This window comes from Gracilinanus agilis, chromosome 6, assembly GCF_016433145.1.
Source record: "Gracilinanus agilis isolate LMUSP501 chromosome 6, AgileGrace, whole genome shotgun sequence".
NCBI classification, from domain to species: domain Eukaryota; kingdom Metazoa; phylum Chordata; class Mammalia; order Didelphimorphia; family Didelphidae; genus Gracilinanus; species Gracilinanus agilis.
The window spans coordinates 55210483-55237949 of record NC_058135.1 but is presented as its reverse complement, the minus strand read 5'-3'; the positions used below and the strand labels follow the sequence as shown (position 1 = coordinate 55237949).

General features: G+C 36.9%; 2 protein-coding genes across 2 annotated transcripts in view; one reads left to right on the top strand and one right to left on the bottom strand.

The window, feature by feature from the left end:
- The first annotated feature begins 6521 nt into the window (after positions 1-6521).
- Positions 6522-17644, top strand: GIMD1 (GIMAP family P-loop NTPase domain containing 1). Its single transcript, XM_044682142.1, has 2 exons — positions 6522-6914; positions 17381-17644. The coding sequence occupies exons 1-2, from the start codon at positions 6522-6524 to the stop codon at positions 17639-17641; spliced, it is 654 nt and encodes a 217-aa protein (XP_044538077.1). The 3' UTR covers positions 17642-17644.
- Positions 17645-25512: 7868 nt separating this feature from the next.
- Positions 25513-27467, bottom strand: part of AIMP1 (aminoacyl tRNA synthetase complex interacting multifunctional protein 1) — a 58817-nt gene continuing 56862 nt past the window's right edge. The window contains exon 7 of the mRNA XM_044680531.1: positions 25513-25741. Coding sequence (XP_044536466.1) covers positions 25575-25741 — 167 coding nt within the window. The 3' untranslated portion in view covers positions 25513-25574. The remainder of the gene's footprint in view (positions 25742-27467) is intronic.

Below are 27467 nucleotides of genomic sequence, written 5' to 3'. Positions count from 1 at the left end.
GAGTCCATTCCCTATATTTCACAGATAACTATGAAAGTGTGGCTAAGAAAAATTAAGTGACTTTCTTAGGGTGGCATAACCCAGTCATTATGTACTAGTTAGATGGCACTATAGATCCTGGAGTCAGGAAAATCTGAGTTCATATATGGTCCCAGACATTTGCTTGTTATGGGATCCTGGGCAAGGCCCTAAGCCTATTTGCCTCAGGTTACTCATCTGTAAAATGGGAATAATGTACCTAAAGCTATCAGGAGAACCAAATGAGATAATATTTGTAAAGTGCTTAACATAGTACCTAGTTATAGAAAGTGCTATATAAATGCTACCTGTTATTATTGTTGTTATTGTTGTTGCTATTGTTTTGTCACTTTTCAGATATGTCTGACACTTCTTGACTCCATTGGAGTTTTCTTGGCAATGGCACTAGAGTGGTTTACATTTTCCTTTTCTAGCTTATTTTTACAGATAAGGAAACTGAGGCAATGCTAAGTGACTTGTCCAGAGTCACAAAGACAGTAAATTTCGACTAATGAAAATGAATCTTCCTGACTCTATCCACTGCAGTACCTAGCTGCCTATTATTATTATTATTATTATTATTATTATTATTATTATTACTACACCAAAAAGAACGCTGCTCTGGAATTGGAGGACCTGAGTTCAAATTCCTTCTCTGACTTTGGGTGAGTCACAACTTCCTTGGGCCTTGGTTCTGAATAGGGGATTGGACTTCAGATGGCCTCTTAGATCCCTTTCAGCACTAGCATCAAGTTTCCAAATTCTTCTTTTATTATTACTGGGCTAACATCAACGATAAAGGATTCTATGAACATATCACAAGCTGATTTAAAATCTGTGATATATCCCTCTATTGGAATTTGCCACAGGGCTACTGAATTCTAGCTTTTACAAAACCAAGAAATTTTCAGGTAAGTAGAAAGTTTCAGATTTGGGACACTTCTTTCAAAACCACTGAGAACCCCCAAAGTCCTATTCATTTGTAAAATAAAGACAGTAAAGGTTTACTATCTTAATTTTATTATAAAAACAACAACAACAGCTAACATCTATTTAGTTCTTGAATATTTGCAAAACACTTTGTAATATTAGCTTATTTTTTCCTCACAATAACCCTGGGTTTTAAGTGGTATGATTATCTCCATTTTGCAGATGAAGAAACCAAGGCATTACAAGGTTAAATGAGTTTCCCAGGACCTGATAACCACTAAGAATCTGAGGCTGGATTTGAGGTCAAGTCTTCCAGACTCCAAGTTGAGTGCTCTATCCACTGCACCAGCTAGCTACCTTTAATATCACAAAATCATAAATTTTTAGAGCTAGCAAATTCTTTGCCTTAATAAAGTACAGGGGATTATCATGGTTCATGTTTTTTTCCAAATATATGAAATACTTGGTTAATCCCATCCATGTACAATTAATCTCCATCGAATACATGCTTGTTTGGCAGTAAGCTGCTTTGTTAAAGAAAACGAAATTACATTGGGATGGGGGTTGGGTAAAAAAAAAATGTAGCGATGGTGGTGTTTTTCCAGTACCCAGGAAATGGGTAGATGCTGCCATCTGGGGGAGCTTGAGAAGACCAAGAATATTTGTCAGTTGAATGAATTGTTCATTTTCCTTGTCATATCCACACAGGAAGAATATTTCTTAAATCTGCCCATGAGGTCATAAGAAATTCCAGATGTCTCCAACATCCCTGTAAATAGTGATATACACTTTATAAAATTTCTTTTGAGAGGGGAAATGGTGGTGGGGGAACATTTAGATCATTGAAAATGTAGCCATATTCAGTTTCCTGAATACTAAATCAATAACATTCTACATTGGCTACAAAAATAATGTTGGAAAATATAGATAATTTGCATGGCACTTTGAGAAAAGACATGAATGGGATATGCAATTTTCAATAAGAAGAGAAAAATTTCAAAAAGTATTTTTACCAAGATTTCTTTGACCTTATTCTTAAGTCATGATGCCATGAATATGCATAAAATTCACCTGAAAATTACATGAAATGTATGTAATCATTAGAACTCCCAAAACCTAAGATAAAATGATGACTTTAAATTGATATAACTTAGTGACCATTTAGGGAGGAGTGAGATCTGAACCTGTGGTTTACTTTATTCTTCTCCAGGCTACCCTCCTGACCTTGGTCTTATTTCTCTACCATGTCCCAGGAACTCCTTTACCCTCAATTGAATCAGCACCCAGACTTCTCACATTGGAAGTACCTTCTACTGCCTCTGATCCTTCCCTCTGACTAGCTGGTTCCTTTCAGAAACTTCTTTTAAGAAGGGCATCCTGTCCAGTCTTGCCTTCATTCCTCTCTAGGCTGCACTCCTGACCCTCCAGAATTTATCTAGAATGTTTCCCTGGTTTGATGAATACCTTCACCTCTCTGAACCTTGTCCAGCTTCCTTTTATTTGTTATCTTCATCCAATAGAATGTAATCCTCCTTGAGTGTAAAGACTGTCTTTATTTCTACTTATATCTGTATTCCCAGTTCTTAGCACAGTCCCTTAACAAAATGCAGTGTAGACATGACTTTACTGTGATTTCATTAGTGTAAAGAATTTTTGATGCAGAAGCTTCCTCCACTGATCAGTTAATCATCTTAGTAATTAAATAATTACCTTAGACAGTTATGAGGCTCTCAGAGTTTAAGTGATATGCCTATGGTTGGACAATTTTTTTTGCTGTTGTTGTTCAGTCCTTTCTGACCCAATGGTCTCTTGTCTGAGATTTTCTTGGCGATGATACTGGAGTGGTTCGCCAGCTTCTTCTCTAGTATGTCTCCTGTAGTATACAGAATTGGGGGTTATAGTTTTTTTTCTAGTTTTGGCTGAGTTCCAAAAAGCTGTTAGAGCTTTTAGAATCTTGAGGAGAGGCAGTGGACTGGTTCTTCCGTGAAGGGAGGAAGTCAATGAGCGAGCTCTTAGATTATCTAGCTTCAATATTGAAATTTAGCCTAGCATTGATATATTTACTTAAGAAATTATTATTTTAGATAGACCCTTTATATCTTCCTTTCCTAATACCATCCTGCCTTCCCTCCCTTACCTTAGTGGCTGTGGAGTTTATAAGGAGAGAAATTAGAGAGGAATTAAATCTGTGAAGAGTTATTTAATTGACAGCATTATTTATAATTTAATCAAATCACCTTTATTCCCTTTAGATAGATTTTGTAAAACTGAGTAAGGCAGGTCCTTACTCAGATTCCATCTTCACTTCCCTTCCCCCACCTGAGGTTCCTGAGATAACTGATAGGGCTTTCCTTTAACCCACCTTCCTAGCAAACATTCTTCAAACAATTAAACCTTTTGTGTTTCAATAGTTCTATTTAGTGTAATTTGTTTATTAGTTATCAAGAGGGGAGAAGAGGGAAAGAGACAACATACTCTGGGCTCAGAGGGAAGCTGGGGCATCCATCTTGAAGGAAGGTGTTACTTCAAAACAAGTCCCTTCCTGTGAAATTAACTAAAGCCTGTTTGTTAATTTCAGTCTAGTCTATTACCCTCAGCTTGTGTTTGAGTCTAAGTCCCAATCTGTAAGCCTGCTGTGTTAGCCTGTTTAGTTTAACTTCTTTCTCTCAAGAAGATCTCTGTTTCCCTTCTGTGTTATATTCCTGACTTCAGTCCTATTACACCTTGAATCTCCTTTAATCCCAGCCTACCTGAAGACTAATTTATCCATTTACCAAGTCTCCAACATCCTCCTTTCAATTCCCTTATCCCAAACACCTTTCCTCAAATTACCCTCATAACACTCCACTTTACAGATGGAAAACTGAGGCAAATGGGGGTTAAATGACTTGCCCTGAGTCACATGGCTAGTAAGTTTCTAACTAGGTCTTTTTTTTTTTTTAACCTTTACCTTCCATGTTGGAATCAATACTGTGTATTGGATACAAGCAGAAGAGTGGTAAGGGCTAGGCAATGGGGGTTAAGTGACTTGTCCAAGGTCACACAGCTGGGAAGTGTCTGAGGCCAGATTTGAACCTAGGACCTCCCAACTCTAGGACTGACTCTCAATCCACTGAGCTGCCCCGCTAGTAAGTGTCTAAGGCTGGATTTGAACTCAGATCTCTCTGACTCCAAGCCTGATGCTCTATCCATCTAGCTGCTCTCAATTATATAACTTGTAACTGTCAAAGGCAGGACTTGAACACAGATTACCTGTTACAAGATTGCTCTCTCTACTTTATGCTGCTTTGACTTTTATCACTTTTTGATGAATTATGAACTCTGCCAATTTTTTTCCAGGGGATATTTTAGTTCCTTTGAATTCTCCAGTTCAGAGTTTTCTTTAGTAAGCAAGAAGTTGTTACTAGCAACAAGATTCCCATACCAAGACTGTCCTCCAGGAAATAAGAAGTTGACTTGTTATTGCTGAAATGGTAAGATGGCAAGCAAGTGCCAGATGGTTTCAGAGGAACCAGGAATTATTGGTAGAAACACACTCAATGACCGATGAAGATCTCTGGTAATAGATTAACCAGAATAAGGCACGCGTCTGGTGTCAGTTCCTGACTGGTACTGAAACCTCATAAGAAAGTCAAAGTTCATGTGTAAGGGCAGTCCTGAAGCTGGAGCGAACTGCAGCCCAGGCAGAGAAGGAATCTCTGGTCTGAAAAGGTAAATGATTGCAATAAAACCGGGAGCATTCAGCATTTGGCCTTAAAAGATATTGGACGAGATCGGGGGTAAAATACAATAAATATGCCTCATGACCAACCCCAATGCGGAAGTTATTGCTGGGTGCTCTGGCTTTCCAAGGGTAGAGCCCCATCTCTAGGCTTGGTTTACTTGATTTTGCCCATAGGGCAGAAACCAAACTGATTGTAGGATCTGGCATACATGGCACAAAAAGACTAGAAGAAAGGCGACAGGAGGGAAGAATCAATAGAAAGGAGGATGAGGAAATGTTTATATGTACTTGGAGAATAACAGAATTTTAAATGAGTAAAATCATGAGGAATTCATGATTTCTGGAATGAATAAACTAGATTCTTTAAATCGGTAGCGCAGAATTGCCGTTTAATATTCCTTATTAAAGTCAGTCATGTTTATTAAATGATTAAGATGAATGTTTATTAAATATTAACATTTAATTAATTAAGATTTCTATTTAATAATATTTATTAAATTCCTACTCCAGGCAAGCACTGCACCATGATAATTATTAAAATGGCAGAAGGGGCCCATGTCCTGCATGAAATTTTTACCATAGTTCACTCACAGTGTATGCTAAACAGAATCGTCCTAAATTCTGATCAGAGTTCTGATGGCACCTCTACTTCAAAGGTGCTGAAAGGGACAAAAATCAAGTTACTATTTTAAAAAATAATTAAATTCCTGATGTCCAGTTTAGCTGGAAGCTACAAAGTAGAATGAGATTTCCTGTTCTTTTTCCTTCCTCTTAAAACCAATAGTGTGTAATTTGGGGATATTCAAAGATTTCTTATTTTATTTAAATCTATTTTTGAGTAGAAACAGCAAATAAGTAAGAATAGCTTTGGGTGTTTTCCTCAGAATGCTCCCTGGCTAGAAAAGTTCCTTGGTAAACAGAACCAGAAGCATCTTTTAAAACATTCATGTTTCTTAGAAGGAAAAATTCAGGAAGTTAGAAGAATGATTTTTTGCAGATGCCACTGCAGTTTTGAATTCCCTCCTCCTCCTCCTTCTCCTCCTCCCCATCTCATCTTCCTCCTTCTGTCTCAGTTTTCCTGTCTCCATATTTGTCTTTCCCTCTCCCCATCATTTACCACCCCTCCCTCTTTCTAAGTCTCTGTCTCCCTCTGTCTTCCAGTCCCTGTCCCTCCTCCTCTCTTCTCCTTCCTTCCTCTTTTTTTCTCCCCTCCTCTTCCTCCTTCCTCCCTCCCTCTGCCTCTGTCTCCCTTCCCTTCTCTTTCCTTCTTTCTTCTCCCTTTTGGCGGAAGAGCACATCAGAGGGAAAAGAAGCATAATGTATTGATGTCTTTCTTCTTAGTCTAGCCCTACTCGGCTCCAGAAGCTAGGATTCCTAAGCCCTGTAGCTCACTGGGGTTCTTATTTCTGGAACCCCTCCACCCTCTCTCGCAGACCAAACCCATCCCCAAATTAGATCACGTAACCCATTTCCGTGCAAGGGTTACATTTCTCCTTGTGTGAAATATCCCTTTCCCATTCTGCATTTTTCTGGCCCTCCTTTGCCTGTTCCCTTGCCCACTTCTTTTCTCTCCATCTCCGAAGTGTCCTCCCTTCTCCTGAGACTGTGGTTGGGCTGGGTAGAAGGTAAAGAAAAGGGCCCGGCTTCTTCGCCTCCTTCCCATCTTTAGTTTCTTTGTGCATCAAATGAACTGGAATGGTGAAAGGAGCAAAGTCAAATAAATCTACTTGGAATTCTTTGGTTACTCGGCCAAAGAGATCCTTTTCATTGGCCATTGGGTTCGTCCTACTGGTCATATGTCACATGTGCTCCGCCTCTATTTCCCCAGGCTGTTGGATAAGAGCTTATTATGTCAGACGACGTTGAGATGACCATCAACCTGGCCCTCTTTGGCAGGACGCAGAGTGGGAAGAGCTCTGCAGGCAATAGCTTGCTGGGCAGCACTGACTTCCCTAGCTACTTGGCTCCGCGTTCGGTGACCAAGTCCTGCAGCCTCGGTCGAAGCTGCCGAATCCCCCACTTCATGAGGCGCGGTGGAAAAGAAGTGACCCTGAAGCTGCAAGTGTTAGACACACCAGGCTATCCCCACAGCAGCCTGGACCAGCAGCAGGTGAAACAGGACGTGAAGGAAGCCCTCGCCAGGCACTTCGGACAGGAGGGTCTCCACCTCGCCCTACTGGTCCTGAGAACAGACGTGCCCCTCTGTGGAGAGGGGGAATGGGCCTCTCTGCAGCTGATGCAGGTAAAATCAAGAAGCAAATGCAGTCACACCAATATTCTGGCGTTTGGAACAGCCTTAGGAAGAGGGAAGTGATAATGATTAATAATAGCTAACATGTATGTAGTGGTTTAAGGGTGGCTTAACACTTTACATGGGTTACCTCATTTTGTCTTTACAGTGATTTTGTGAAGTAGGTGCGGTTATTATCCCCATTTTACAGACGAGGAAACTGAGGCTGACATAGGTTAAATCACTTCAGCTAAATAAGTATCCCAGGTAGAATTAGAATCTAGGTAACACAAGCCTTTGGAGATTTATCATGAAATGGATTTATTTATGCTTCACCAAGTCCTCAGCTGTTCGATTACTGTGCACATTTGCTATATATTCATTCAACTTTTGTTTGCTATTTGCAGCCTCCCCGGAGGAAGGTGAGTCAATGCGATCCCTGTTTCACAGATGGATTGTAAGAGAACTTAACCTTAAAGTAAGCCCACGGTTTAGTTTTAGTCTAGTGATTTATCTTGACCTTCCAAAGGGACAATGGAACACCGATCCAAGCCTACTCAAGGTTAGGAAAGACTATCCATCATTCCCCAGTTATTCACTAATAAACTGGAAAGAAGATTTAGACTTCAAGGTACCACCAAAGGAGGCACTATATCATAGTCAGAACCCTACATTAGAAGCCAGAGACCTTGGGTTGTAGGTGCTTGGAATATAAATATAAAAGTGAGAAAGTCTGCCCTTTGCATTATGATGTGCTCATTTCATGCTAGGCTCTATGCTAAGAAAACACTTTTACAAATACTCACCTTTGGGGCTCATGATTCTGGAAGGTTGCAGCTTCAGGGGAAGCTTTTTTTTCTTTTTTCTTTTTTTATCTTACTTGGTAAATGGTGTAAGGCAGTGACGGGCACACTTTTTAAAGACAGGCCAAGGGAAAGGGAAAAAACTTTAGGTGGGCTTATAATTTATTAAAAAATAACAATGATACATTTTACAAAATTCTTATACTTTTTGTGATACTAAGCCCTATTAATGACTGAAAGATTATGAAGGAGAAGGGCTCCATCTGGCCCGCGGGCCGTAATTTGCCCATCACTGGTGTAAGGTATTGGTCAATACCTACTTTCTGCCAGACTGCTTTCCAGTTTTCCAAACAATAGTTTTTTTTCACCAAATAGTAACTTCTTATACACTGAATTCAGATCTTTATTTTTGTCAGGCATAGGGTTACTAGAACCTTTTATACTCTAACCTTATAAACCTTCTAGTTTGTTGCATGTCTATTCTGTTCAGCTGACCTACTTTTCTGTTTTCTCAGCCAGTATCAGATATTTTTGATAAATAAAAAACAGTAGACAGATACAATAAATGCTGTGATGGAAGTAAGGCATCAGGAAAGGAAGTAGTATTTAATCACTGCTTGGAATGAAACCAAGTGATTGAAATAAAGAATTTGGGAAGAGAGGTAGGTCATAACAGATGGCCTCAATTTTTTTATGGTGAAGTGAGAATTCAGAAACCTTGAAAAAACCAACAATATATCAGCCCCAACTGACATTTTATGCAATAGTCTCAAAATAAAGGAAGAGGATGTATTTCATCAACTCCTCTCCAAGTCAAGCTTAGTCATTAAAATATAATGTTCAGTTTTCCTCTGTGGTTCCTTCTGTTTATATTGCAGTCCTTGGGCACATTGTTTTTTTTAGCTCTCCTCCACATCAGATCATATATGTCTTCCCATGCTTCTCTGAAATTTTCATATTCATTGTATCTTATGGCTCAGTAATACCCAAATAAAAGTATAATACTTTCTTTAGATATGCTTCCTATCAAATACTTAAAGAGAGGTATTATCTCTTGCCCCTGACCTGTATTCAATTCTCTCTAGACTATACATTTCCAATACCTTTAGCTGATTGTCATATGGTAATAGTCTCCAGTTTCTCATCATCCTAGTCACCTTCCTTTGGATGACCTCCAGTACAGTAAGCATGGCACACAGGACTGTATCCATCTCTCTGTTTTTGGCCCAACCAGAGATTCATAGCAGAAGTATGGACATCCCACCTCTCCTTAGGCAGCCTAAGAACATGCCACCTGGAGGGTAGGAAGCAGGGGGAATACTGTTGCCTTAGTAATGAAAAAAGAGGCAAATGGCGGGTCCAGCAGCAAGTTCCCTATGACCAAGCCTTTTATAGAGAGCTTATATCAACTTTGGAGAGTTTGGGTCTTTATAACATTTTCCCCCCTGAAAGTACTTCAGATACTAGTGGGTGCCATCTGGATACACTTGTTAACTAGGAGCAACCAGAAAGTATCTGAACATTTGTCAGGCAAGCATACTGATCAGATATAGCTAAGGATCTTCTAAAGTCCTTTGGCAACAGACAACTATTGGAACTTTTTTGTCTTTTTTGGAGGCAGGTAGGGGACACATTCGAGAGAAAATACCCAGCTATTTATTTAATTAATTTAATTAATTAATTTCTTTAATTAGGAAAAGAAAATGTATTTATTTATTTGTTTAATGAGGAAAAGAAAACAATGTCCAGATTAAAACCAGTTCCATTGATAAAGTATGTGTTAGAAATCATCTAACTTCCAGGCAACTTCAGTCAAATATCCACTGGATTGGCAACAATAAGCGTTTTGCAGGTGGACAATACTCAGTCATTGATTTAAAAATTTCCAAATTTTGATGAACCAAGTTAAGTAGAGTTTCTCCTTCAGTCTGGCATGTGCCTGCCATGATAATAACCAGTTTTGAGTTTGCAGTCCCATTGTAGTCTATTGAGGACTTCATGAGTCTATGTCCGATTCCTTGATAACTCATAGAAAAGGAAGATCCTTACAAATAAATAGTGAATTAATCTGAGGCACTTTGAAGACAAGTAGCCTATTAACTTTCTTGTGGGCTGCGTGTCATGCTTTCATTCCAGCTTCCAATTCACTATCTGTCCATGACCCCCTTGATCTGAATCATGAACCTATCATAGCAATCTGCCATGTGGAACTCAGTACAACTACTGTGCAAATGTGGCTACATGGGTTGGTCAATACATGCATGAACTAAATTTTGTTTTAAATTGAATTCCTTGTTTGTTGTTGTTGTTGTTGTTGTTGTTGTACATTTGTGCCCAATTCTTTGTGATCCCATTTGCAGTTTTCTTGTCAAAAAGATACTGAAATGGTTGACCATTTTCTTCTCCAGCTCATTTTGCAGATGAGGAAACTGAGGCAAACAGAATTAAGTGACTTGCCCAGAGTCACACATCTAGTAAGTGTCTGAGGTTGAATTTGAACTCATAAAGATGAGTCTTCCTAACTTCAGGCCTGGCACTCTATCCACTGTGCCACTTAATGCCCCAGTTCATTGTAGTAACTAGACAATTCCTCCTGCTAAAGCAAATTTGCTCCCTCTCTATAGGTGAAAGATTTTGAGAGATGATAATTGAGGACATTGAGCATTTAAATGACTTGTTCAAAAGTACAGCTAATCTGTGTCAGAGGAAGAACTTAACCTAGGTCTTTTCCACTCTTAGGAGATTTTCTATCCACCTGGCTAAGGTAATCTATGTGTGTACATGTATTTTAATTTATCCTACAGTTGGCACACATAATTTATATAACTGACCTACCGGGAATTTGTCTTTTTTTTAAATTCAAAGATATTATATTTTCCCAATTACATGTAATAATTTTCAACATATGTTTTCCAAAATTATAAGATACAAATCATCTCCCGCCCTCCCTTCTCTCCCCCAACTTGGAGATGATAAGCAATTTGATCTGGGCCACACATCTATTATGTTGTAAAAACACTCTTATACAAAACTACTCCCCCCCCCCCCAGAATGTAAATACATTGATGTGAAAGATAGCATGCTTCAATCCACACCCATGTGACTCCAACAGTTCTTTCTCTGGAGGTGGATAGCATGGGGATTTGTCTCAATAAGCTCCTGGAGAAATCGACTTTGTAATTAATAATGCATTGTTCAAATTTAGGGCTTAAGAAGCCATACTTGAGAGAAAATCCATTGGCTCAATAAAGGTAATTTGTCCTAAAAGAGCTCTACATTCTACATAGATTTCCTCCTAGGAGAGAATTTCAGAGTTTTTTAAGTGGGAAGAGAGAAGGAAAAAGTAGAAAATAAAGAACAGTCATGTATGTGTTCTGGTTCTTTGATAATTTTTTTTCAGTTGATGTAATCGTTGGTTTTTTTTTTTTTTAAGTTTCTCTCCTAAAGTCCAGATGCTATGATTTCATCAACCACAAGCAATGGAGGAAGGGCTGTTGGTGGGTCCTGGGAAAATTAAAATGATTCCTAGAAAACAAAGTTTATATTTTAACTAGTTGTCCCAGAAGGACGAGTCCCACTTACGTCTATTAGCACTCAGCTATCAAACGATTTATGATTGAATGCAAAAAGCCTCTGTAGCTTAGAACTTCAATACTTAATAGTATACTTAAAATGTTAGCAACAGATAACTTACATTAACTTATCTTGCTTGCAGATTTTCATGCAAAGTATCAATCATCCTTGATTTCCATTTTTTCCCCAGAACCACTGAGAACATACTTGGCTAATAACATGATGACTAAATACCAAGTAACACCACTTTCGAATATCCCACTGTTTTCTAGGCCAGGCATCAGGCTTCAGAGTACAAGTTAAATTGATATTCTTGTTTCTTGTTGGCAATGTTCTAACAGGACAATTTACTGTCTTGCTTACAAGATATGGGTATCTTTTTAGAAATAACCACCATTGCATGCAAACTTCTTGTGGGTAGAACAAGCACACTAATTACTAGAAAGAACACTGAGGCAAGAGTAAGGAAACCTGGGTCCCAGTTTTGGCCCCCAGGACTACTGTCCCCAAAGTATGACTTTGAGCAAGTCACTCTCTAGGCCAAGGCATCTCTTATGAAAACCCTCATGCACTAGATGATTGTGAAGGTCCCTTCCAGCTCTGTGCAATTCTAGGTGGAATCCACCAGAGAGGTGAAACTTGAGCAATTTGCTTTTGGTTCAAACTCTACTGATGAACTCAAATGAACTAGAAATAAGATGAACTTAAATATAAAGGACACCTTTCCCATTATTTGGTGTTTAAATGGAACATTTTGAAAGCACTATAACTTTTAATTTTTATTTTAAAATATTTTTCCATGTTTACATGATTCATTTTCTTTCCCCTCCCCTTTGTCCTCTCTCCTCCCAGAGGTGACAAGCAATTCCATTGGCTTGTATAAATGTTGTCACTTGATACCTATTTCCATATTATTCATTTTTGCTATAGATTTTTTTAAAGCCTAAACCCCAAATCACATACCCATATATACATGCAATAAGTGATGTCATATGTTTTGCTTTTGCATTTCTATTCCCATAGTTCTCACAATATGATTAGCATTCTTTTATATAAATCCTTCAGGTATGTCCTGGCTTATTGCATTGCCACTAGTAGCAAAGTCCATTACATTGGATTATACCACAATGTTTTACTTTCTGTGTACAGTGTTCTCCTGGTTCTGCTCATTTCACTCTGTATCCTTTCATTGAGGTTCTTCCAGTTCATATGGAAAACCTCCAGATCATCATTCCTTACAGCACAGTAGTATTCCATCACCATCATATACCACAATTTGTTCAGTCATTCCCCAATCAAGGGGAAATCCTTCATTTTCCAGGTTTTTGTCACCACAAAGAGCATTGTAACTTTTTTTTAAAATAATTTTTTATTTTTAGAAAAAATTTCCCTAGTTACATAAGTCTTGTTTTTACTTTACCCTTCACCCCCTTAGCCCCCCCCAACCCCCGAATAAGTCAAGACTTATTTACACATTATTGATAGCTACATGGGTGTGGTCTTTTCAGGTCTACATCCCCAATCATGTTCTCATCAACCCAAGTGTCCACTCAGTTGTTTTTCTTCTGTGTTTCTACTCCTGCAGTTCTTTCTCTGAATGTGTATAGTGTTCCTTTCCATAAATCCCTCGAATTGTCCTGGGTCATTGCATTGCTGCTAGTACAGAGGTCCATTACATTCGATTTTACCATAGTATATCAGTCTCTGTGTACAATGTTCTTCTGGCTCTGCTCCTTTCGCTCTGCATCACTTCCTGGAGGTCTCTCCAGTTCACATGGAACTCCTCCAGTTTATTATTCCTTTTAGCACAATAGTATTCCATCACCCGCATATACCACAATTTGTTCAGCCATTCCCCAATTGAAGGACATACCCTCATTTTCCAGTTTTTTGCCACCACAAAAAGCGCAGCTATAAATATTTTTGTGCAAGTCTGTTTATCTATGATCTCTTTGGGGACAAACCCAGCAATGGTATGGCCGGATCAAAGGACAGGCATTCTTTTATAGCCCTTTGAGCATAGTTCCAAATTGCCAGCCAGAATGGCTGGATCAGTTCACAGCTCCACCAGCAATGCATTAATGTCCCAATTTTGCCACATCCCCTCCAGCATTCATTACTCTCCCCTTCTTTCATTTTAGCCAATCTGCTAGGTGTGAGGTGGTACCTCAGAGTGAGCATTGTAACTTTTAAAATCACATTCGAATGAATTGAAGGGAGGGGCAACTGGGTAGCTCAGTGGATTGAGAGTCAGGCCTAGAGATGGGAGGTTCTAGGTTCAAATCTGGCCTCAGACACTTCCCAGCTGTGTGACCCTGGGCAAGTCACTTGACCCCCATTGCCCACCCTTACCACTCTTCCACCTACGATCCAATACACAGAAGTTAAGGGTTAAAAAAAAATGAATTGAAGGGAACTAATCATGAACTTTATTTTCTTTTGATACTATTCCTTTTAAGCATCATTGGGGAAAACCCCCAAAGGTCAAATACTGTGATTGTACTTTTGGAAAAATAAAATACAAAAATATTTTTCAAGCCATATTATATTTTTGCTTTATAGTTCCTCTTACTACTTCTGGCCCCTAACACCATACTTATAATATCTCTTCTTTACTATACAGAGTTTCTCTTAATTTTCTATATTAGCTGAAAAGAGAATGCTTCTATATTATATCAGTACTTGGCTTCACACATTTTAAGACATAGTTATGAAAAGTTGCATCAATCAAATTTTGATTAATTGAATCATATGAGACTTAGTACTTAAGAAGAAGGTTAGTTAGGTATGTCTATTTATAATCAACATAGGTATTTAACTTTTGTTTAATCAAAATAAAAGAAGCTCTTGAATTCTATGGTAAAAAGTGAACAACTAATTTACTATAATAGTACCTACCTTATGTTTACACAATATAGTACTTTGCAATGGACTAAGTGTTTTCTTAGTAATCATGCAATACTATACTGCAAGTAATATTCTCAATTTACAGAGAAGGAAACTGAGGATCAGAGGTAAAGTGTCTTCCTTAAGATTGAATAATTAACAGCAGCACGAGGGATTGAGTCCAAGTTTCAATTCTAAATCCATACTGACTCTATTTCAGTAATTTAAATTTCTGTCCAGCAAGTTACACTAAGAATTCTTTTTTCTCAAAGAATACCAGAAATATAAGTAGTTATTATGTGCAAAAATGCATTCTGAATAATCCATATGGTTTTTTTTAAATTTTTTTTTAAACCCTTGTACTTCGGTGTATTGTCTCATAGGTGGAAGATTGGTAAGGGTGGGCAATGGGGGTCAAGTGACTTGCCCAGGGTCACACAGCTGGGAAGTGGCTGAGGCCGGGTTTGAACCTAGGACCTCCTGTCTGTAGGCCTGACTCTCACTCCACTGAGCTACCCAGCTGTCCCAATCCATATGGTTTTAAAAAATCATAATGGGTTTTGTTTGAGGTCTATTCCTTGAGAGAATTCCTTTAAATATAAAAAAAATGCAACTAAATATATTCTACAAGCTCCTAAAATGTAATAAAATATGGGACAAAAACCAAGCTATATAGGAAAATGCAATTTTCTGCTTTTTTTATGAAGTTCTTCTTTCATACTATTTTAGGAGGGAACTAACAATTTATATTGTATATGTGTATAGTCACACATATAGAAGAAAATTTAAAAAGTTATCGTATGTGTATGTGACACACTATATATACACATAAACAACTTTTTAGTTCTTGTGTGCATCTATGTTTATATGGACACACAAAATATATTTTTAGTTATTATTAGTTATTATTTTACTAATAATAAAATAATATTATTATAAAAACAAAATGTTTTAGTTCCCTTCTATAGCTTCCTACTACTTATCTCTCTATCTTTCTCTTCCTATCTCTATCAATCTATCCATCATCTCTCTCTCTATCTATCTATCTGTCTGTCTCTCTGTCTCTGTCTGCCTGCCTGCCTGCCTGCCTATCTGTCTGTCTGCCAGTCTATCTATCTGTCTGTCTGTCTCTGTCTGTCTGCCTGCCTATCTATCTGTCTGCCTATCTATTTTTCTATCTATCTATCTGTCTATCTATCTATCTATCTATCTATCTATCTAGCTGTCTATCTATCTACATAAAGATGTGTGTGTGTGTGTGTGTGTGTGTGTGTGTGTGTGTGTGTGTGTGTGTGCTTTGCTAGGGACAGCAAGGTGGCACAGTGAATAAAGTGCCAGACTTGAAGTCTATAAGACTAAGAAGCTGGAACAATTTTAATTACTCATAGGTAGGATGAGTTAATATAACAAAAATAACAAATCTAAATTTTATTTACTTATTCAGAGACATACCAAACTACCAATGAATTATTTTATAGTTAACAAAATGAAATTAAATTTATATGGAAGAACAACCAAAAAAAGTATCTCAAGAGAATAAATGAATAATTAGATTAATTAATTAAAAATATAAAAGGTGGAGGAAGAGTACCTAACAATATTAGAACTCAAACTATATTACAAAGAAATAATCATCAAAACAATTTGATATTAAATAAAAGAGAGGTAAATCAGGAAAATAGATTAGATATGCAATACACATAAGTAAATGAACAGTTACTGGGGTCAAGGCTCCCTATTTGACAAGAAACTTCTATAAACATTGGAAAACAGCTTAATAGCAATTAGGTATGAAGCAATATTTTACATTTATACCATGATAAACTCCAAATGGATACATGGGAAGCATAAAAAGATAACAAAGACAGAAAAATTAGAAAAACAAGGAAGAAATTATCTTTCTGATAGGGGAATCAATGGATAGGGGAAGAATTCATGAGCAAAGACTAAAGAGAATTATAAAAATCAAAATGGATAATCAAAATTGATTATGTGAGATTAAAAATAGTTTTGTTCAGAGAAAATCAATGTAGTCAAAATTATTAGAGAGAGTTAACAGGGGAAAAATAACTTTGCAGCAAATTTCTCTGATTAAGTTTTCATATCTAAAATATCTAAAGAACTCATTCAAACTTATCCTGCTCAGTTACTCTCCAATAGATCAAGAGATTTGAACAAGCAATTTTCAAGAAATCTAAGCTATCAATAATCATTTGAAAAAAATTATCCAAATCCTTAATAATTAGAGAAATGTAAATTGAAACATTTCTGAATTTCCATTTCATATTCACTGGGTTGGAAAAATTGGCAATAGAGGAAAATGACAAACGTTGGAAGGGACATTAAGGAACTGTTTGCGAAGCTATGAACTGTCCTAGTCACTACTGAAAGTGATTTGAAACTTTGGCTCTCCAAGCAATTATGTATATGCTTTGACCCAGCTATAACATTACTAAGCTTATGATGAACTCAATCATATAAGAGATCAAAGAAAGAAGAAAAAACTTATATAAGCAAAAATGTTCATAGCAAGTCTTTTGTAGTTGCAAAAAAAATGTTAAAGACGATGGGGTGAGCAGCTCTTGGGAATGACTCTGAAATTATGGTGCAACATTATGGAGCCATAATAAACGATGAAATGGGCAGGTTCAGATGAAACTTGGAAGACTTCCATAAAACTGGAAGACCACCAGCAGCACTTGCCCTTTTTCTCTCATCGACCAGTTCTTCTTGGCATCTCTTTTTGAGGAAGGGCTCAAGCCAGTCTTCATTCCTCTCTCGGTCCTGCTCCTAATTTCCAGACTTCAAAACTATATCTTAGTGCCAGGTACATCCCCCTTTCCCTCCTGCTTTTCCAGCTCCCTCCATTTGCTATGCTGTCTCTTCCTGTTAGAATAAGTTCCTTGAGGTTAGGAATGTTCTTTTTGCTTATACTCATATTTGTATTTCTAGCACTTAGCACAGTGACTTGCACGCTTAATAAGTCTCTGTCTCTGTTTCTCTCTGTCTCTGTCTGTCTGAATGTCTCTCTCTATTTCTCTCTCTTTCTCTGGAGTTCTTGTTCTTGTAAAATCTGTTTTAAGAATTCTTACTATACTTTTTGTCCTGATGAGCTAATATCATTGGCCATTGTTGTGAATAGGTCTGTAAGATTTTTCTTTTGAGGAAGGTAAAAGAAGAGAAAGTTAACTACTACATTTCTGGTTTTCATTGAAGGAACTTCTTGGTCCTGCATGGAAGAATTTTACTGCCATCCTTTTCACTCATGCAGAAAAACTAGAAGAAGCTCAACTCAGCGAGAAAGAATACTTACACACTGCTTCTCATCCACTGGTAACTCTATTGGACTCTGTTCAACAGAGATATGTTTTTCAAAACAACCAAAAAATTCCACTTAAGGAACAAAGAATACTAACTTTAAAAAGAATCATAGAATTTGTAAAAGAAAATTGTTATCAAGTACTTTATTTTAAATAAAAGGACTCGGCAAGTGTGAATTCTTTTAAAATAAATTTAGCGATGAAAGTTAAAACATTGAAAACTTAATTCAAATACTCATTTTAAGGGAGAACAGTAGAGTCTCTAACCTATAAATATGATGTGTTACAATTTTTGTGAATTTTATATTTTTGAGTTCAACATAGAATGTGTTTTCTCATAGAAGCAATATTTTCTGGATATCACTCAGCTTTCCAGACTAGATCATAAATGTCTATTTAAGTCACTGATGTACCTTGGTGTACAGTGGATAGAGTGCTGGGCTTAGAGTCAGAACATACTGACTTCAAATCTAAACTCAGACACTAGCTGTATTATCCTGGGCAAGTCACTTAACCTGTTTGCTCAGTTTTCTCAAGTGTAAAATGGGAATAACAGAACCTCCCCTACAGGGTTATTGTGAAGATCAAATGAGATATTTGTAAAGGGCTTAAAGTTTGTGGCATGTAGCATGAATGCTTATTTCCTTCCCTTCGAAGAACTTTCTCACCAAAGATAACAATGTTTCTATGGGGAAATTGTTCCAGATTTTAACTAATGTTAAAGGAATTTTCTTAATCTCTCCCTCTGTCTCTTTAAGAAGCAGGAAGAGTGCAGGATTTCTACCTAGAAGAGAACTGGCAGGTGCCAGTTAGCCAGAGCTGAAGATTCCGTTACCTAGGAGATAAGCTATATTAGGAAGGAATCAGTTAGCAGTTGAGGGCTTTTGCATCCGGATCTCTAGAAGAGCAGGAGTTCAGTCTGTCTCTGAGGCACAGGGCTGCTACTGGCAGTTTACTACTAAAATTTGGATAAGCTTGATTTGAGGAGGTTGTGGGTAGTGAATGTTGATTTTATTAGTGTAGATAGGTAGTTAGTGAATCAATTTTAGGTAGCGTAGGTTAGATAGGCCTAGCCTGGCCAGGCAAGAAGCACTTGTCCTTGAAGACGGTTAAGAGTAGGTTTTTAGAAATTTTAGATAGTATTAGGAATTTAGATTATAGGCATAGGGTATTAGAACAATAATCTCTCTTTCCTCCTTTCTATTTTCTATCTCTACTCAAATTAAACTAAGTGTTTTATCAAACTGCTCTCCTCACCTTTGTCAAACTCTTACCATTTAAGCCTTTCACTGAGAAGGCTAGGAATACATTTCTACACCCCAAAAAGTGAAAGCATAGATACTGGCCCAATATTATTTCCCCAAACAATGGTGGTTCCTGTGTTAGATAGCAGAAACTCTAGGAAGCAAAATTTGCATCCTGAGAGGTGGAAAAGCCAGGATGCTGATAGTGGGAGGGGATGGAAGGAGCAGGAAGCATGGCAAAGTGACTCTTCATTTTTGGATCACTGTGTAAATTGGGGGCTAATAACAGTCACAGTATTTATATTTTTACTTAAATCCTCGCAGTACAAGAACATTAATTTCATAATACTATTATTTAGCAAATGAATGAATTACAGGAGTGACCTTAAAAGTAACAGATGGCCTGTAGAGGGGAAGAAAGTTCATTCCTAAATGATTGTCTATATAAATCATAGATTGAAGTATAGAGAGATTAATTGAGTGGCTCCAAGTCATACAAGTTCCTTGGACTCCAAACCAAGGGCTCTTTCTATTATACTCAAGCTTCTTAGCATTTTTGTGTCATGGACCCCCTTTCAGAATGTTTTAAAATGCATAAAATAAAGTACACAGGATTACAAAGGAAACCAATTATACTAGAATAGTTAACAACATATCTTAAAAAGTTCATGGAACTCAAGTTAAGAACCTCTACACTACACCATGCAGGTCATCCATTCGACAAGTTTATTCATTTCACTATGAAGATTACATTTTACAAGAAAATGACTTTTGAAAATGCCAAATTATAGTCTAGGTAAACTTTATAAACTAGACGTTATATTTTATGAGTACTCCTAAATTGGTCAACTTCAGTGGATAATTGGTTTTATAGATTTCACTTTAATTAATAACAAAGGCACAATTTCACACATACAAAACAGAAGGTAATATAATTTTATATTTATATTTTATGTACATATTGTATTTATATATTATTTGCTATTGTAAGAAAACTCTTTTACAAAGGAAAATCAGAAAGGGAAACCCTGGGATGGTGTTACTGAGGTTAGCCAAGAGTGTTGATTAGCTAACCCTAACTGACTTTTTGGGGAGTCAATGGCTTCTCCCTTGAAGCTCCCTTCACCCTTACAAATGATTATCTGACTGCATTATTTTAACTAAAGTTGATTTATTAACAAGTCTTAAAGGGAAGGTGTTAGGATAGTGGGAAGTAGGGATTGCCCTCAACCTTAAGCACAGATTGGGTTTTCAGTCTCTGTCAGAGTTTGAGCTGAGCCCAGGGGCTTATGGAGGTTTCCTTTCTTCTAATCTGTACTATATCTATGCTAGCTTTTATAAATTCAGTCTTTAGGAAGTAGACAGTGAGAAGTAAACAGATTTCTGTCCTTCAGAGCTGGTTTGGCTTGTCTCCTTGGGCTAATGCCCCCCAAAACAGACGTTACAGTTCAAGTAGCTCCCCTTAAATCCTTTTCATCCATGACATGATGCACAGGAATCCAGGCAGAGAAGACAGTTGGGAAAATCCCTGGAATAGAGGTGGTTTCTATCTCGAGTGGCAGAGAGACCACTTTCCAGTCCCAAGGTCCAGGAAAGTTTCCAGAGAGAGCAACTGTCACTCTCCTGGGTCTCTCTCCCCTCCCCGTTTTGAACTGCCTTCACTGTCAAATTCCTTGCTCCAACCTTCCAAACCCTTTCTGTGCGATTTTTCTCACACTATTTATAATTTATGTAGTTGTAGCTAAATATATAAATTATATATTTACAATTACATAAATATATAACTATATAAACTATATAAATGTTTATATGTTTCCCTGTCAAACAAACTTATACCAAATGTTACTTTATATTCCCAAATGACTTGTTACATAATATTGTGTTGCACTTAACTAGAAAACAACTATATGCAAAAGGATGGAATGTCAGGTGTATTTTAAATTCCAATTTTATATATTCCTCTTGTTTACACTGATTTCACATGGTTATTATGAAGTGTGCTTTGTAAATTGAGGATAAGCATGGCTGACATTAACATAAAGATTTAAGGTTTTAAGGAATAAAGAACAAGATCATGGGAACCTCATAACCACTCATGAAGACTAGAAGCACTATTATTCCCATTTTAGAGGAAAAAACTGAGGATCATAGAGGATAAGTGACTTACTTGCTCTGGATCACACAGTTTAGAGGTATTATTCAAATCCAGATCTTTTTAATTCCAGAAATCCATCAGTATACCATGGCTCTTTGTCACTTTAACAACTTCTGTAATGATCTACAATCTTTGACTTTGCTGTTCTCAGCAACACAATGACCCAGGATATATCTGGAGGACTTAGGACAAAGAATGCTATCCACCTCTGGAATGCAGATCAAAGCAAGATTTTTCATGTTAGTTTATCTGTGTTTTTATTTGGGGATTTTGGTTTTATGTGAGTATTCTCTTACAAAAATGAACAATATGGAAATGTTTTGCATGATAATACATGTATAACCCAGATCAAATTGCTTACCAACTCCAAGAAGTGGGAGGAAGGGAAAGGAAAAAATTTGGATCATATAACTTCAGAAAACTTATGTAGAAAATTGTTATTTCATGTAATTGGCAAAATAAAATATCTTTATAAGGCAAAAAAAAAAAAATACAGTCCTCAAGAAGAAGCAAGGTACATTAAGAGAAAATTAAGTATCAACCATGGGAAACTATTTGTCTTTAATCTCCCCACAATTTCTAAAGTTTTTTGATTATTTAATCAAAGCTTAATAGTCAATCAGAAAAACCATAGGAGAAAAAATAAATTGAGCTTCTGGTACAAAAGGTAGAATGAAATTTTTGGTTTCTCTTTGATGTCTTTATTCTTTCTTATCAGAGGTCCTTTTTCTTCTATTAGGTCTACTCTTTTCCAAAACCATCTATTCCAACGAACTGTTCTGTAATATGTTTTTGCTCTCAGCTGGCTGCTAACTCACTTTTAGTGAGGGATTTGGGTCTAATCTTTTCTAGGATGGTTTCATTTTTGCTGAATCTGAGTTGGGAGGGACCTCAGATGCTACCTATTCTAACCCAAAAGGCGGGGGAAAATCCAGCCTACAGTGTATCTGACAAATGGTTACTCAGTCTTTGCTCTAAGACTTCTAGAGAGGAAGAAATCATTACCTCTTGAAGGTTCCCATTCCACTTTTGAACAGCTCTAATGGTCAATTTTTCATGACATTAAATAAATATTTAATGTCTCAACTTTCATCCATTGTTCCTGGCTCTGCCTTCTAAGATCAAATAGAACAAATCTAATTTAGCTATCACGTTCCTAGCTAAATGTTTTCTCTAGGTTAAATATCCCAGTGTCCTCAACCAGTTTAAATATGGCAAGGCCTTACCATCAGGATGCTGTCCAGTTTTAAAAGGTATGTATAATGGCAGCCTAAATAGAATTGTTTATAAGGACAGCTTTGGGATACAACACACAATAGATACCAGCACAGCTACGGATGTGTATTATCAGAAAGGTCCACCTCCTATCTATTTCATGAAGATGGGAAATTCAAATTTATAGTCACTTCTGACCCTTCCTCTAGATTTATTTGTCCTAGATGCATCTAATAAATAAAACCTCATTTATTTGTCTTTGGGGAGAAAGGGAAGAGTATATTTTAGTCTGAAGATGATCAGATCTTATAGGTACACATGGACTTCAACATCAGCTCTGATACAGAAATTAAAAGGTTAAAAAATGAGTTATTTGCCCATGACAAACACTTTATAGCAGTGTTTAGCAGCTGGTTGTGATTGGCCTTCTCATTATCATTGCAACTTTCCCATTTGAGGACTTTGCTTATCTACTATGTATTTAATTAATATGCTTCTTCATAGCAATACTTTATTGGGTTCTTGACATTTTTTGTTTTCAGTATTAGCTTTCCTTTATGCTTTGACACTGCTGTAATACCTACAATAGTCACTGAAGTGTGCTCTTGAAGTGCTATTAACTTTTGCAGGTTTCTTTGGAATCATTTTGTTGTTCAGTCATTTTTCAGTGGTGTCTGACTCTTCACAATCTCATTTGGGTTTTCTTGAAATGATAAAAAAAATGATAAAGAAGTTTGCCATTTCCTTTTCCAGTTCATTTTACAGATGGGGAAACTAGGACAGTCAAGTGACTTGCCAAGGGTCATACAACTAGTATCTGGGGTCACATTGAATTCCAATCTTCTTGACTCCAGGCCTGGCTTTCAATGTATTATGATAATCTCCCAGCAACCTCTAAAGTAATACCCATTCTTAAAAACCATAGAATTAAAAACATAATGTAAGCCCAATAAACTGTGTGTGGCACAAGATCTAGCACTCAATTTACAGAACTCCAGCTCAATCTGTTTTTATGTGGTCAAGGTCTGACATTTAATCCAGCTGGAGATAAATAAATGAATGTTGTCACAGTATAAAGTCCTATCAAAATTGTTGCTTGTTCCAAGAAATTAATATGCTACAATAGTTGTAGTTAATAAACAAACTAATCTCCCCCAGGGGAATCTAAACCAGTTTTATGTGTGCTACATTAATATCTATTGTAAAAAGAAAGGGAGGTGATAGAACATCACCAGACCTAAGAGACATGAGGGAAACTACACTCCCGACATGTACTAGAAAATCCATAACCTCAATATGGCCTGCCTTCTTTTCATGAAGCAAAATAGCCACTGCAACAGATGGGCAGACAGCTATAATACAGAGGAAACCATTCCTCTATTTTTGGATTAGAATAAAGCAGAAAGAAAAACATTACATTAATAACTTTTGCAAAACCTTTTGCAACTCACTTAAGACAGAAATAGTATAAGAGAAAAATAGTAGAGGGATTGAGTCCAGACTGAACTTGAGTATTACAATCATCCCTTATTTATTGCTTCATTTAAATGAACTGGCCCACAATTTTAGGTTATATCTAGTAAAATGTCATTGCTAGCTAGTTTGCTGGTCTCTACTAACTTAACCCGGGCTAGAATTTGCCTTTATAAAGTAATGAGTATATAGGGAAATGGAATAGTGGAAATTATAGGAAAATAGTTTAGTAACTTTAAGAAAAAGCATTTAAAAGAGCTTTAATATAAAAAGCACCTGCATATAATTTAACTGAGTGCACAGAAATCTTAAAAACTCAGTAAAATAAAACCCAATGTGAAACGGACTTGAAAATAGTTATTCGAGTATTTTTAAACACTATAATTTGTAGTTTCTTCATAAAACAATCAAAGTAGTCTCCTAATTGGTCAAATCACATGTATACATTTGGTTTATTTTATGTTGAATTAATTATATGTATATTAGTGGTTACTTGGTTTTGTTTTATTTTAAAAGTATGGTTAAACCATGTTGGGAAAATTTGGAAATTAAATGATTCAAGTACATAGTTAAATAACAAAAAGAATAAATCAGTGGTTCAAGTAGAAGTATTTTTTACTCCAAGTAGTTGCAAATGAAATCAGATCAAGGATCATTATGAACTTTTATTTTGTAGCTGGTGAGTAACAAAGGATGCTCTATTCACTTTCAGTCATTATAAACTGCTTGAAAAAAGGAGAATTTGGGGGCAGCTAGATAACACAGTAGATAGAGCACCAAGTCTGGATTCAGGAGGAGCTGAGTTCAAATGTGTCCTCCGGACACTTCTCAGTTTTGACCTTGGGCAAGTCGCTTAATCAAGATTGCCTGGTCATTGCTATTTTTGTCTTAGAACTGACAACTAAGGATGAAAGGAAAGGTTAAAAAAAATAAAGAGAAATAAAAAGGGAGAATTCTTTGCACTGGCTCCATGTACTTGTCTCTAAAGTTTGCATGTGTGCACATGCACACATACATGTATTTACAAAGATTTTATCTTGCACCTTGCCACAGATACACATCTAAAACCAGCATTTGCTTATGAGGCCTTCCTGAGTTACCAAACATTTAACAAAGGGGGCTTGTCAGCTCCTTGGATGTGACTCCCTTTGCTTCTATGTGTGGAAAGGCATGGTGCCTCTTGTGGTCTCTGGAACCACAAAAGCTGAGAGGCATGGAGCCCACAGGGCTTGGGATCTTTATTGGCTTAGGCCAGGAATCTGGGACAAATCGGGTTTCATGGGGGGCTGGAAAGGTAGAGGAACTTCATCAGTAAAGCCAATAGAGAAACTGCAGTCAAAGATAGTTTTGTGTGGGAAAAAGCTGCATTAAAGTAAAGAGAGCTGAATTAGGAAACTTCTATGCTATCACATCACTTCATTTGGGTCATTTATCTTTTACTTTGGAGGATTCTGGACTTAGCCTCCTCTATTAGCTCCTCAGATCAAAAGCTCATCTTCTGAGTCATTTCTAAGCTGCACCGTTTGCATCCCAGATTCTCCTGCAACTCAGCCTCAGTGAGAATGTTCTGCCATTCTAATCTGTATGATCTTTGATTCTTTTAAGTCACCTATGGCTTCTCAATTTCAAGAATGACAACAAAAGGAGCTAACAAATGAGAGTTCAAGCCACCATTTTTGAAAAGAAAAAAAAATCAAGTTCTCAAATAATACAATATTCAATGATAGAAAACTCAAGGTTTGAGGTTTTTTTCCAATTCCATATCCAGGAATGAATAATTGTCATCATCATAATTACTAGTATTTTTATAGTGCTTATTATGTGCCAGGCATGGTGCTAGTGCTAGGTACTTTGCAGGTAAGTCTGGGAAAAAAAACAGAAATGAGTCAATAACCTTTCAGAGACTTATGGAAGAAATATATATATATTTTTTTATTGTGCTTACAGTATTTTCAATCAAAATTTTTTAAAGCATTCCTCAATTGCATAGAATTTCATTTTATTTATTTAATTCCACTATTGGACATGGTTGGAGCCCTACAGATACCCTTCCCTTTCACCTCAAAGGGGACTCCTTTATATGTAGCAACACATTGATCGTTAGTGAGGAGGTCAGGCTGGATCTGCTCCCAAATCTTCTTCTTGGGATTCAGTTCCTTCTCAGGCTCTCCTATTTAAAAGAGAAAATTACAGTGAAATCTAAGAGTTATTAGAGTTTACTGATGATAAAACGAGCACTTTTGGAGGATGCCTTCAATCCTCTTAGAATCTGTGCTTTCATAAGGACAGAGCACTCCCTCCCATAACACAAGCTACAAATTCTTTATCTTGGAGGACAATGTCCTGGTTAGGCAGTGACTGAAAAAGGTCATCTGGTAATCAACCTTCTTGTGTTTCCTGCCTCTAAAATGAGCTCAGTGGTCTTCTAACTACAGAAATACTATCTGTAATAAGACACCACATTTAAAGCTTTTCCAGATGAAGGTTTTCTAGGTAGTGCTGTGGGTCTAAGTCAGGAGAAGAGAGTTAAAAATCATGCCTCAGATACCTGTATGTCATGTCCCTGGGCAATCAACCTCTCTGAACTTTGGTTTTCCCATCTCCGAAAAAGAGCTAACAATAATGCTTGCCTCACTAGGTTGTTGTGAGCAGAAACAAAATACACAGACCTCTTTACAAATCTTAAAATGCTATATAAATGCTAATTATTATTATACTCAATATTCTAATGACAACTGTTTTATCTCCTCATTAATTTTAGTTGCTTTTATCTGGACTGCCAAAAAAAAAGAAAAAGCGATCCCTTTTTTCTTGACAAGTCACACATATACCCCCAACACTGCATTGTGATAAAAACGGATAAGCAAAAATGACCAACTAAATAACTATATTTAACAGTGCATTCAACAGTCTCCTCCTGAAGTCTCCAATCTGTCTACCATGAAGAGTAAAGTGTGTTTCATTATCTGTTCTCTGGGGCCAAGATGGCTACTGCAATTGGTCTTTCAATATTTTTATGTTAATACAGTAAAAGTGATAAAGTAAAATCAAAGAATGCACTAATAAGAAACTCAAGCGTTATCTTGATGGATAAATATGCTCTTTTGCTCTTGAATGACACACACTCTTTCACTTAACGGTAGCCCTTAAACAGGGTGCTGAGAAGTGTTACACTACTCTAGGGGTAAAAGTATCCTTAGAATTGCAAAGCTTATCAGATTGGATTTCTGTACAAACCCAGACAATTCTTATCTAACTCAAGTTTCTTCTAACAGCAAAACACATTACAAGTCTTTTATCCTCTGTTTCTCTCTCAAACTAGGGAGGGCAGAATAAAATAACACTGTTCAGCTGAAAGGTTTTTTTTCTCTTTGAGATGTAGATAGTGCTAAGAGTAGAGGTTGGTTCTTCTTCAACCACCAGGGTTCCAAACCTTTTCTTTAATCAATCCATAAAACAATGACTTACACTTGGCAGGCTCCTAGCACATAAGCTGAATCTACTCCTGGTTTTCTAACTGCTCCCAATACTTCAAATCAAACTTTTTAAAATGTCAGTAGCTCATCTTTTCCTTCTGAAGTAAAATTCACTACTTACCTGTCAGTTATAAAACCAACAGTGCTTATTTAATATTTCCACAGTTTCCAAAGAGTTACATGACTTATCATCATTCAATTTAACCTCATAAACCAATTTTTAAAAATCCCTTTCAAATGTACTGGGGGACCACAATGCCAGAAAGCTTTAGTCATTTCTCTGACTCCAAAGCACATTTTTCTGAGGGCCAGTTCTCTATTTGGTCCTCCTAACAGTCTCTTCTCATACTTTACACAAGACATTGTCCTCAAAAAGATTTTTTAAAGCATTTTTACATATACAAAAGATCTTTTCCTACC

Excerpts from the sequence above, each read along its gene's own strand:
- GIMD1 (XM_044682142.1), top strand. The coding sequence starts at position 6,522 with ATGTCAGACGACGTTGAGATGACCATCAACCTGGCCCTCTTTGGCAGG. Across the intron at positions 6,915-17,380 it reads CCTCTCTGCAGCTGATGCAG|GAACTTCTTGGTCCTGCATG; the intron begins GTAAAATCAAGA and ends TTTTCATTGAAG.